Below are 12,106 nucleotides of genomic sequence, written 5' to 3'. Positions count from 1 at the left end.
CATTTGTGGCCTGCTGGAGGTCATTTTGCAGGGCTCTGGCAGTGCTCCTCCTGCTCCTCCTTGCACAAAGGCAGAGGTAGCGGTCCTGCTGCCCTCCTACGGCCTCCTCCATGTCTCCTGATGTACTGGCCTGTCTCCTGATAGCATAGTGTCCAGAGCATGGAGACGCTGACAGACACAGCAAACCTTCTTGCTACAGCTCGTATTGATGTGCCATCCTGGATGAGCTGCACTACCTGAGCCAGTTGTGTGGGTTGTAGACTCACACAGACCGCCAGCATTCAAAAGTGACCAAAACATCAGCCAGGAAGCATAGGAACTGAGAAGTGGTCTGTGGTAACCACCTGCAGAACCACTCCTTCATTGGGGGTGTCTTGCTAATTGCCTATCATTTCCACCTGTTGTCTATTCCATTTGCACAACAGCATGTGAAATTTATTGTCAATCAGTGTTGCTTCCTCAAGCATGGAGAAACGAAAATGTTCAAATATTCCATGAGATTCTTAAGATATTTGTTGACTAAATATAAGCAAGTGATGTCTGTGGACAGTTTGATTTCACAGAAGTGTGATTGACTTGGAGTTACATTGTGTTGTTTAAGTGTTCCCTTTATTTTTTTGAGCAATATATATATATATATATATATTTTTTTTGATACCCTAAAATTCCAAATCAAACAGCTAAAGTATCCATAGTATGACCACCTTAAAAAAAGTCCATGTTTGCTCAGCAAAACTCCCCCTCCCCCAAAGTCTTAAACTTAGTGTTCAGAGAGTTCTGCATTTCTTAACACCTGTAAGTTCCATTTCCTGCGATCAACAACTAAAAAACACCCTTTAAGGTTGTGTTGCCTGGCTTTAAATAATAACAAATTAGTAAAAAATATATACAGAACCAGACAAAAGGTTGTACACACCTACACATTCAAGGGTTTTTCTTTATTTTTTACTAGTTTTCTACATTGTAGAATAATAGTGAAGACATCAAAACTATGAAATATCACATATGGAATCATGTAGTAACTTTAAAAAGTGTTCAATCAGATTCTTCAAAGTAGCCCTTTGCCTTGAGACCGCTTTGCACACTCTTGGCAATCTCAGCCAGCTTCACCTGCAATAATTCTCCAACAGTCTTGAAGGAGTTCCAATATATGCGGAGGTCATTGTCCTATTGTGAAACAAATGATGGTCCCACTAAGCGCAAACCAGATGGGATGGCTTATCGCTGCAGAATGCTGTGGTAACCATGCTGGTTAAGTGTGCCTTGGATTCTAAATAAATCACAGACAGTGTCACCGGCAAAGCACCCCCACACTATCACGGTGGGAACCACATATGCGGAGATCATCCAATCACCTTCTCTGCATCTCACAAAGAAAGCAGTTGGAACCAAAAATCTCAGATTTGGACTCATCAGACCAAAGGACAGATTTCTACCGGTTTAATGTCCATTGCTCGAGTTTTCTGGCCCAAGCAAGTATCTTCTTCTTAGTGCCCTTTAGTAGAGGATTCTTTGCTGCAATTCAACCATGAAGGCCTGATTCACACAGTCTACTCTGAACAGTTGATGTTGAGATATGTCTGTTACTTGAACTCTGTGAAGCATTTATTTGGGCTGCAATTTCTGAGGCTGGTAACTCTAATGAACGTATCCTCTGCAGCAGAGGTAACTCTGCTGCAACTCTTTTCTTGTGGCGGTCCTGATGAGAGCGAGTTTCATCATAGCTCTTGTTGGTTTTTGCTACTGCAGTTGAATAAACTTTCAAAGTTCTTGATATTTTCCACATTGACTGACCTTCATGCTTTGAAGTGATGATGGTCTGTAATTTCTCTTTGCTTATTTGAGCTGTTCTTGCCATAATATGGACTTGGGTCTTTTACTAAGTAGGGTTATCTTCAGTATACCTGTGACAACACACATGATTTGTTCAAACGCATTAAGAAGGAAATAAATTCCACAAATGAACTTTTAACAAGGAACACCTGTTAATTGAAAAGCATTCCAGGTGACTACCTCATGAAGCTGGTTGAGAGAATGCCAAGAGTGCGCAAAGCAGTCATCAAGGCAAAGGATGCCAACTTTGAAGAATCTCAAATATATTGTCATTTGTTTAACACTTTTTTTGGTTACTACATGACTTCACGTGTTTTTCAATGTTCGTTTGAGATTGATGCAATTATCTGCTGCTAGGAAGACAACGCAGTACGGGATCATTTTAAATCACAGAGAAGTGAGTGCCCAAGTTACCACGGTAATGACCCATCCCTTAAAGGGATTCTTGATTGCACATGAATCACTCCCAAAAACTTTTCTTCATGAACTTTGTCATTGTTCTCCTAGTTGTATTTGCGTGCTCGTTTCTACTTAGGAGCACATCATGTCCCCTCCTTGTAAAAAACGCAAGCTCTGAACTAAAAAAAATAAATAAGCCGTATCACTCAGCATTTTGTGGCAGGCTATGCACTTTGTTGATTCCTGATGTTCAGTTGTAGAACTTATTCTGTTTTTATTATTGGATCTAAATGATTTATTTTAACATACATTGGTTAAAAGACGCCGGTCACAAATTAAACAATATAGCCCACTACTTCTTACTAGTAATACATTTATTGTTTTTGAAGAATTTGAAAGCATGCTCATGTTTTTTTGTGATTTTTGGTGTAATTATGGAGCAAATAATATTTTGTCTGGTAAAAAGTGACTGGTCGATTTCTTTTAATTTTTTTTTATCTACCTGCCACAGTGGCTGGTGGACCAAAAAGTTTTCCCAACCCTGGGTGTCACCATGGAAGGCAAAAACTTGAAGACAGTTAGTTTAAGAGCTGTGGTAGAAAACTAATTATGAATTATGAACACCAGTTTCTCCACAATACTAACCTAATTGACTGTGAAAAGAAGGAAGCCTGTACATAATTAAAATATTCCAAAACATGCTGCAAAAAAATTGGCAAAGCAATTAACTTTTTGTCCTGAATACAAAGTGTTATGTTTGGGGCAAATCCAATACAACACATTACCGAGTACCACTCTCCATATTTTCAAGCACAGTGGTGGCTACATTCTGTTATGGGTACGCTTGTAATCGTTAAGTACTAGGGAGTCTTTGAAGATAAGTAACGGCATGGAGCTAAGCAGAGGCAAAATCCTAGAGGAAAACCTGGGAGACAGCAAGACAATAACCTAAAACACAAAGCCAAATCTACACTGGAGATGCTTACCAAGAAGACAGTGAATGTTCCTGAGTGGCAAAGTTTAAAGTTTTTACTTAAATCCACTTGAAAGTCGATGGCAAGACCTGAAAATGGTTGTCTAACAATGATCAAGAACCAATTTGACAGAGCTTAAAGAACTTTGAATAGAATAATGGGCAACGGTTGCACAAACCATTTGTGGAAAGCGCTTAAGAGACTTACCCAGAAAGACTCACAGCTGTAATTGCTGCCAAAGGTGCTTCTAGACAGTATTGACTCAGGAGTGTGAATACTTGTGTAAATGATACATTTCTGTATTTAATACTAAAAACATGTTTTCACTTTGTCATTATGGGGTATTGCATGCAGATGGGTGAGAAAAAAATGTAATCCCTTTTAAATTTAGGCTGTAACAACAAAATGTGGAATAAATCAAAGGGTATGAATACTTTCTGAAGGCACTACCTTATGCTACTTTCCATGATGTGGACAGTATGTGTTACTACACTACACATGCTGACATTTTACACATCCTTTTAACCTCAGATCGGTAATGTTAGTATAGAAGTTTATGGTCAACACAACGACAAGATCAGCTGCTAAAAACAGATACATTTCTTTGGTTTTGTACTGTTAATTTTGCCACACACACACACTGGAGAACACAGCAATCATTTTCTTCTCAAAATGGCACAGATAATTCTGGGCGGTCTCTCTATAAAAGTCACTGACCGCACACCAATACTAACACTCAAGTAACAGCCAACCCTTGTCAGCGTTAATATCCAATACTAACACTCAAGTAACAGCCAACCCTTGTCAGGGTTAATATCCAATACTAACACTCAAGTAAAAGCCAACCCTTGTCAGCGTTAATATCCAATACTAACACTCAAGTAACAGCCAACCCTTGTCAGCGTTAATATCCAATACTAACACTCAAGTAACAGCCAACCCTTGTCAGCGTTAATATCCAATACTAACACTCAAGTAACAGCCAACCCTTGTCAGCGTTAATATCCAATACTAACACTCAAGTAACAGCCAACCCTTGTCAGCGTTAATATCCTATACTAACACTCAAGTAACAGCCAACCCTTGTCAGCGTTAATATCCTATGCCAGGTTCGTTGAAGTCCAAAACTGGAAAAAGTGGTTTGTTCCCATTTCCGTATTGGCAGCTCCCGAAATCGCCATCCAACATTCCAACATATAGATAGCAGCCTTCTACCAATCCTCATCTGACCAACCATATATAGATTATTACAAGTTTCCGTGCTGTCTTGGTATAATGTTAGTTTTAACAGCGCATACAACTAAGGTGACCACATTTAAAATACCCAAATACGGGACAAAGGGATGATTTTGCAGGACAGTGTAGCCTTCACGAATAAAACACTTTGGCAGCAACAACACGATAACCTTTCCGTATTGGTAACCCCCTTGAAACAAAATGCAACCATCCAAAATGTAGCTGGTGGTCTTCTACAAGTCCTAAATCAATGAGATATAGATATATAATTCCCAGATTGCCTGTGGTTTTTCAGTAATGTAACTTTGAACAGGACGTGCAACCTGACTTCCCCCCCTCTTGTTCTATTGATTTCAACATTATATCGATGTGTGATTTAGGGCTGGGCAGTATACTGTATTTTATGATATACCGGTATTGATTCAGGGATTGGTTTGGGTTTTTACTTTACCTTCTATACCGGGATTTGAATGTTTGGTTTGTTAAATGTGATACGCCATGTGTAATGTCAATTTTTATAGTTTAATTCGCTACTTGAGTCATCTCTCTCCGCGCCACTTTCCACACAGACCTAGCCACGCCCCCTGTCACTCAAGGAGCACATTTGACGTTCCTCAACCACGAGACACTTGCGTTCAGTCTGCACGGTCAATGCAGCACATGCAACAATGTTGGTGACAAGTGTTGTTTTCACTTTGCTTCTTAATATAAAACCAGTAGCTTTCTATAATGACACCATTCGTTTGTGTTTCTTACATCAGCAAACAGCTAGTTAGTCTTTTCTTAGCAAGTTGCCCTAAATCTTGTGAGCCGCTAATGCTAACAGCTAGCTAGCTAATAAATGTACTGAGTAAGAGCAAACATAGATAGCTATTACAGCCTGATAATACCAGTGATGGTGTAGACCTAAATCAGCATGTTGTTTGTGCAACAGTATCTTCTAAATCAATGAGGAATATGCAAAGCATAGAATATGCAAAGCAAGAATATGTTAGCTACATGAAGTATCTAAGAAAAAACATGCAATGAAGCCAAAAGCTTATAAGGTCCCCTCGGAAACACTTAGCAACACTTTAGTTCCTACCCTGTCACAATAACTCCTCCCTGGCATTTTAATTTGTTGTCATCTCAAACACTGTATTCTAACTACAGAATTAGAATAGTCATTCTACTTCTATGATTCCAACAGTTTTGCTGTAATTCACAAGTCAAATTGCAATTGCAACATTTGGTTAAAAATAAGTCCTAGATTATTTGCCCGTATCGTGCAGCCCTATTTCTATTTCTGTCGTTTTGTTTCATAGCTGGTAAATTAATTGCACAAAGTCAAAGAACGATGAATCCTATATAGCCTATTCCACCTCGCGCTGCAACACTGCCTGGCTGGGGGCTGTGTGCATGTGAAGAGCTGAGAGAAAGTTTCATTTTTAGAAGCGCACAGGTATAAAAGTTGGTCTAATTTACTTGAAAGGAAAGTCTACTGAAGTGAGACTTTGTCCTTGTGTTTCTCAGCTATTTACATAGAAAAATGATCTTGCTTGTGAAAACAAAACTGTTTGAGTTTCAACTGCTCACAAAGAGAAGACAACGCAGACTCAATCTCACAGCCACAAACATGACGAGTAAGGTTACCGCAATAACATTGCACCCTTAAAGGGGCAGGCAAACATGTGTCTCATCTGTGATATTTTGGTTGAAAGACTCAGGTCACAAAAAATGCAATTAAACAATATACCACATTACTTCTTACTAGTAATACATGTATTGTTTTAGAAACATTACAAAACATTGCTCATCTTTTTTTGTTGGGGTAATTTGAGCAGGGAAAATATATATTTTGGCTGGTAAAAAATCTGAGTGACTTGTAGACTTTAAAATGTAACTGCCAGTGACTGGTGGACCAAAAAGTCAATTTGCCCTGTTCTACTGTAATCAATAGCGAATGCAAATGAATCACTCTCATTGATATTGAAATCATTCGCACTCTTCGAACACAGCATCTCCCAAACGTGATCCTGGGCCCACAACACAGCTGATTTAAATGACCAACTCTTCATCTAGCTCTAATCATTTGAAATCAGCTGTGTAGTGCTAGGGGGGGAAAAAACATCTGGGGGGGTGCCCAGGACAAGTTTGGGAAGCGATGTTCTAACAAACCTCAATGAACTTGGACACACTACATGTGTGTTGATAAATGACAACCTGTTGTAGTATGTAGCCATTTATCAACTTATATCTGTGAGAAAAGGAAACCTTACACCAGTTTCTAAATAGCGACCACGGTTGCATTTCCTTTGAATGATAGTTTAACAGTCAAATTCATGAGGCCAGAGATTTACGGGAGGAGCGGCCGATTTTATTTCCTAGCCACAGTGGTCTGAAAATGACAGTTACGTGAAGTCCCACTACAGACTGGCGCGTATGACAAAAACACTGGAACTAAAACCAAAGTTATTGATCCGTTTTAAGCAATGGCATTTTGAGCTCGTTATGACTATAAACGTGATACTAGCATCACCCATCGGAAGTACAAATGTGTATTTCCTGTTCTTGTGTGTTGATAACGTCAGTCAAACGTAGTAACACTTCCTGTCCACCGTAGGGACACTAGCGTAATTATAATGAAATATGTCATAGCAACTCAACACATCTTTCTACCTCCTTTAACCACGGAGTAAGGCTCATAAACACGATTTAACCAGGAGCTCTGTGTCAGAGCGTCAGTCGCCAGGGTAACAGGCTGATCGTTCGACCTCCCGAGCTACTAACGTTACTCGTTCACCTCAGCAAATGACAGACTGTATTGACTAGTTTAGGTAGCTAGTTAACTACATCCAGCCGACTTGGAGAGCTAGCTAGTTGGCGGCTACCCAGTTTCGCGAGTGACGGTACTACGAGTAACTATCTAAACGTGAGTTAACTACTATTATCGAAAGATGCAAGTTCGTTGGTTAGTACCTAGCGAACGAACGTTAGCTTCATAGTTAGCTAGGTCTATAAATCCCGCTCTTTGCTATCTTGTTAACTAACGGTACTCAATTCACATTTACTCGATCGTAACGTTAGAGCTAAATAGCGTTTGGGTTTGTAATGGCTAACTAACGAGCCAGTGTCAGGCTGGGTTAACAAACTAACTAGCTAGCCATCTAACGTTAGCCAACTGAATAAGGGAACAGGATGAGTGCAGGACAAGCTTGTACTGTACGCATTCAACGATGAGCTGTTCAAAATATGGTCAATAATCCCTTTTTAACCATCAGAGTTTGACCATTGGTGTAAAATATAATCGAAAAACAATGCTATTCGATTTATTTACCGCAGAAACTGCCACCGCCATGAAGCACACCTTTCAGCACAGGGCGACGCCAATGAGGAATTCTTCTTCTATGAAGTTTATTGGCTCCTAGCAACCAACTTCAAAGGTGCATTACCGCCACCTACTGGACTGTAGGAATCAGGTCCGGTTGCATCAGCAACACGTAAAGGCGTCCTCGTGTATTTATTTGTATTTAATTTTTTATCATCATCAGGCAAGTCAGTTAAAAAAAACGATTCTTAATTACAATGACAGCCTATCAAAAGGCAAAAAGGCCTCCTTTTGGGATTGGGAATAAAAAATATATATATTGGACAAAGCACACATTGTTGTATTTATTTTTAATGACAACCTACCAAAATGTGATTAAAAATACAAATAAATTAAATAAAAATATAGGACAAACATCATGACAAGAGACAACACTACATAAAGAGAGACCGAAGGTAACGACACATCATGGCAACAACACATGACAACAACACAATATGGTAGCAGGACATAACATGGTAAAAACATTATTGGGCACAGACAACAGCACAAAGGGCAAGAAGATAGAGAAAACAATACATAACGTGAAGCAGCCATAAGTGTCAGTAAGACTGTCCATGATTGAGTCTTTGAATGAAGAGATGGAGATAAAACTGTCTAGTTTGAGTGTTGCGGCTCGTTCCAATCTCTACCTGAAAGGAACTGAAAAGAAGAGCGACCCAGTGATGTGTGTGCTTTGGGGACCTTTAACAGAATGTGAATGGCAGAATGGGTGTTGTATGTGGAGGATGAGGGTTGCAGTAGGTATCTCAGAGAGTGGGGAGTGAGCCCTACGGGGGTTTTATAGATAAGCATCAACCAGTGGGTCTTGCAACGGGAATACAGAGATGAGGAGTAGAGAGTGCAGTGATGTGTCCTAGAAGGAACAAGGGTGGCAGATCTGATGGCCGAATGGTAAAGAACACCTCGACGCTCGAGAGCACCCTGACCTGTCGATCTATAAATTAAGTCTCCATAGCATGGGTAGGATGGTCATCTGAATCAGGGTGCGTTTGACAGCTGGGGTGAAAGAGGAGCGATTATAATAGAAGAAACCAAGTCCAGACTTAACCTTAGCTTGCAGCTTGGATATGTGCTGAGAGAAGGACAGTGTACTGTCTCGCCTTACTCCCAAGTACTTGTATGAGGTGACTACCTCAAGCTGTAAACCCTCAGAGGTAATAATCACACCTGTGAGAGGGGCATTTTTCTTTCTGAACCACATGACCATAGTTTTGGAGTAGTTCAGAACAAGGTTAAGGGTAGAGAAACTTGTTGGACACCAAGAAAGCTTTGTTGTAGAGAGTTTAACACAAAATCTGAGGAGGGGTAAGTTGAGTATAAGACTGTATCATCTGCATATACAGTGGGGCAAAAAAGTATTTAGTCAGCCACCAATTGTGCAAGTTCTCCCACTTAAAAAGATGAGAGAGGCCTGTAATTTTCATCATAGGTACACTTCAACTATGACAGACAAAATTAGAAAAGAATCCAGAAAATCACATTGTAGGATTTTTTTTAATGAATTTATTTCCAAATTATGGTGGAAAATAAGTATTTGGAATGGTCTACCGTATCAAAAGCATTAGCCAAGTCAACAAAAATACCTGCAGAGAGAAACTTTGTAGCGGGGCAGGGGGAAAGGAGGGAGGAGCATTCGGGCTAGTCGCATTAGAAGGGGTGGGAGATGAGGAAATGTTGGACGGGCATGGAGGCATGGCTGAGTCAAATAGGAATCCTGACTTAATGAAGTGGTGATTAAAGAGTTCAGCCATGTGCTCCTTGTCAGTAACAACCACATCCTCAACATTAAGGGACATGGGCAGCTGTGAGGAGGGGGTTTATTTTCCAGGTCTTTAACCGTTTTCCAGAACTTCCTGGGGTTAGACCCACAGAGAGAGAACTGCTCCTTAAAGTAACTAACTATGGCCCTCTGGATATTCTGAGTGCACTTATTTCTCATTTGCCTGAATGAGAGCCAGTCAGCCTGAGTGTACGTGTGCTGAGCCTTTCACCAAATGGAATTCTTGAGGTGGTGTAACTCTGCCAGATCAAGGTCGAACCAGGGGCTGAACCTGTTTATCATTTTCATTTTCTTTATAGGGGTGTGTTTGTTTACAATACCACTGACAATATTAAAAAAGAAGGTCCAAGCGTCTTCAACAGAGGGGATCAAGCTGATTCTATACCAATTTACACAGGCCAGGTCATGAAGGAAGGCTTGCTCATTAAAGTTTTTTAGCAAGCGTCTATGACAAATCAGGACAGGTCGTTTAATTAACTGAGCAGCCATTACGAACACAGGCTGTAAAACAGTGATCACTGTCACAAATTCAGACTTAGTGTAAGGTGCCAGGAGAGAGCTTGGGGCAGGTAGGGTACAGGCCGGTGCTGATGGAGGATGATAACACCCAACAACAGTCAACAAAGCGAAATTTGAAAGTTTAATGCTTAAAACCAGCAAATCAAATTGTTTGGGGACATACTTGGTGGAGACAACCGAGCACTGAAGGTGATCCTTGGTAAAGATTGCCACTCCCCCACCTTTGGAAGATCTGTCTTGCTGAAAAAGGTTATAACCAGAAAGGTTAACATCATTATTCAAAACACTCTTTCTTAACCACGTCTCAGTAATGACCAACACATCTGGATTGGAGTTGTGAACCCACACTTTCAATTGATCAATTTTAGTTAATAAGCTTCTAGTGTTAATATAATGAAAACCCAGGCTTTTACGAGAGCAGAAATCAGTGAAGCATAAATCAGAGCACAAGTCAGAATGGGCCAGATATCATCAGCAGTCATTTGTCAGGGCATGGCAAAGGACAGGGATAGCTCTGCAGTGTTGATTTTGTATGCTATTTGAATGTGCATCAGGTGGTAACCAGATCATATTGTACAGCAGTTTCATTAGGCAATATGAATACAAAGCCAGTGAAAGGTGGTTAGAATAGGATGGGAGGTCAAAAGTCTGTGTAACCAATAGAGAGTCAGAGTCCTGAGTGTGGGGACAAACATAGTCTGTCCCACGGTTGGGTAAATTAGTGAGTTCATAGTCAACAAAGCACGCAAGAGTCACGGGGCAAATAGCATAGAGCGCAAGAAAAAAATGAAGTGACTTGGGGCTAGCCATTGTTCAAAGAGTTCAAAGAGTCACTCGCCCCAACAAGATAACTTGAGAGAGTAGCTCTCCCTGAGTCCTGTAGGCTATAAAACTTTGAGATAAAATAAATAAATAATAGTGTATGTGCATGTATGCTGGAGGCAAGCGAAGGCTCGTGAGAGGGGGTGTAGTGGGGGTACCTGTGGGGGTGTAGTGGGGGTACCTGTTTCAGACAGGGAACAGATCACCTGGTGGGATCAGCAGTGCAACAGGCAATGCCAGTAGGTGTCACACCTGCTTGGGGGAAGCTTTTTTCGGGAGGCCGAGTCGGAGATGAGGCATTCAAGTTTGCACGACTAAAGTCTCCTCGGCAAAAACGTCAATATTAATGTTTCTTGAGTTATGTTACATTCATTCTGACTGTTTTGAGGAAGTGCCTATTTGTGCATCTTTATTTTACCTTTATTTAACCAGGCGAGTCAGTTAAGAACAAATTCTTATTTTCAATGACGGCCTAGGAACAGTGGGTTAGCTGCCTGTTCAGGGGCAAAACTACAGATCTGTACCTTGTCAGCTCAGGGATTTGAGCTTGCAAACTTCTGGTTGCTAGTCCAATGCTCTAACCACTAGGCTACCCTGCCACCCCGGCAGAGATGCCGTAGCCAGTATACTGCCGGACAATAGTCAGAATTAATCTAAAATAACTAAAGAAATCTGTCATTAATTTGTATGGGTTTGCCGAGGAGATCTTAGTCGCACAATTTTACATCTAAATAACATGTTAGGTGCAGTATTTCTCAAGTGAAAACATGTGCATGAAAACAGAAGTTCAAAGACGACCTCTTCGAATACACCAGATTATGCAGTACCCCGATCGGCCTTCAATTTGCGTTGTTCAATGAGAGGAGGCAGCCTGCAACGTCACTTCCTGGAGTAGCTCAAAAGTTATTGCCTAATTTTATTTTATTCTACCTGTATTTAACTAGGCGAGTCAGTTAGGAACTAATTCTTATTTTCAATGACGGTCTAAGAACAGTGGGTTAACTGCCTGTTCAGGGGTAGAACGACAGATTTGTACCTTGTCAGCTCTGGGATTTAAACTTGCAACCTTCCGGTTACTCGTCCAACGCTCTAACCACTAGGCTACCCTGCCACCCCTTGAAGACAACTGGAAACTCGGACATCTCTGATTTCTGACTTCAGTGCGTTCAAGAC

The 12,106-nt window shown here is 40.7% G+C and overlaps 1 protein-coding gene across 1 annotated transcript in view; it reads right to left on the bottom strand.

The window, feature by feature from the left end:
* puf60a (poly-U binding splicing factor a) overlaps positions 1-7,901 on the bottom strand; it is a 76,355-nt gene extending 68,454 nt beyond the window's left edge. The window contains exon 1 of the mRNA XM_035800586.2: positions 7,759-7,901. Within this exon, the coding sequence (XP_035656479.1) occupies positions 7,759-7,779 (21 nt within the window). The 5' untranslated portion in view covers positions 7,780-7,901. The remainder of the gene's footprint in view (positions 1-7,758) is intronic.
* Positions 7,902-12,106: the final 4,205 nt, after the last annotated feature.

Source organism: Oncorhynchus keta, chromosome 23, assembly GCF_023373465.1.
Source record: "Oncorhynchus keta strain PuntledgeMale-10-30-2019 chromosome 23, Oket_V2, whole genome shotgun sequence".
Classification (NCBI taxonomy): Eukaryota; Metazoa; Chordata; class Actinopteri; order Salmoniformes; family Salmonidae; genus Oncorhynchus; species Oncorhynchus keta.
The sequence above is the reverse complement of the archived record's forward strand: the minus strand, read 5'-3'. Positions and strand labels throughout refer to the sequence as shown.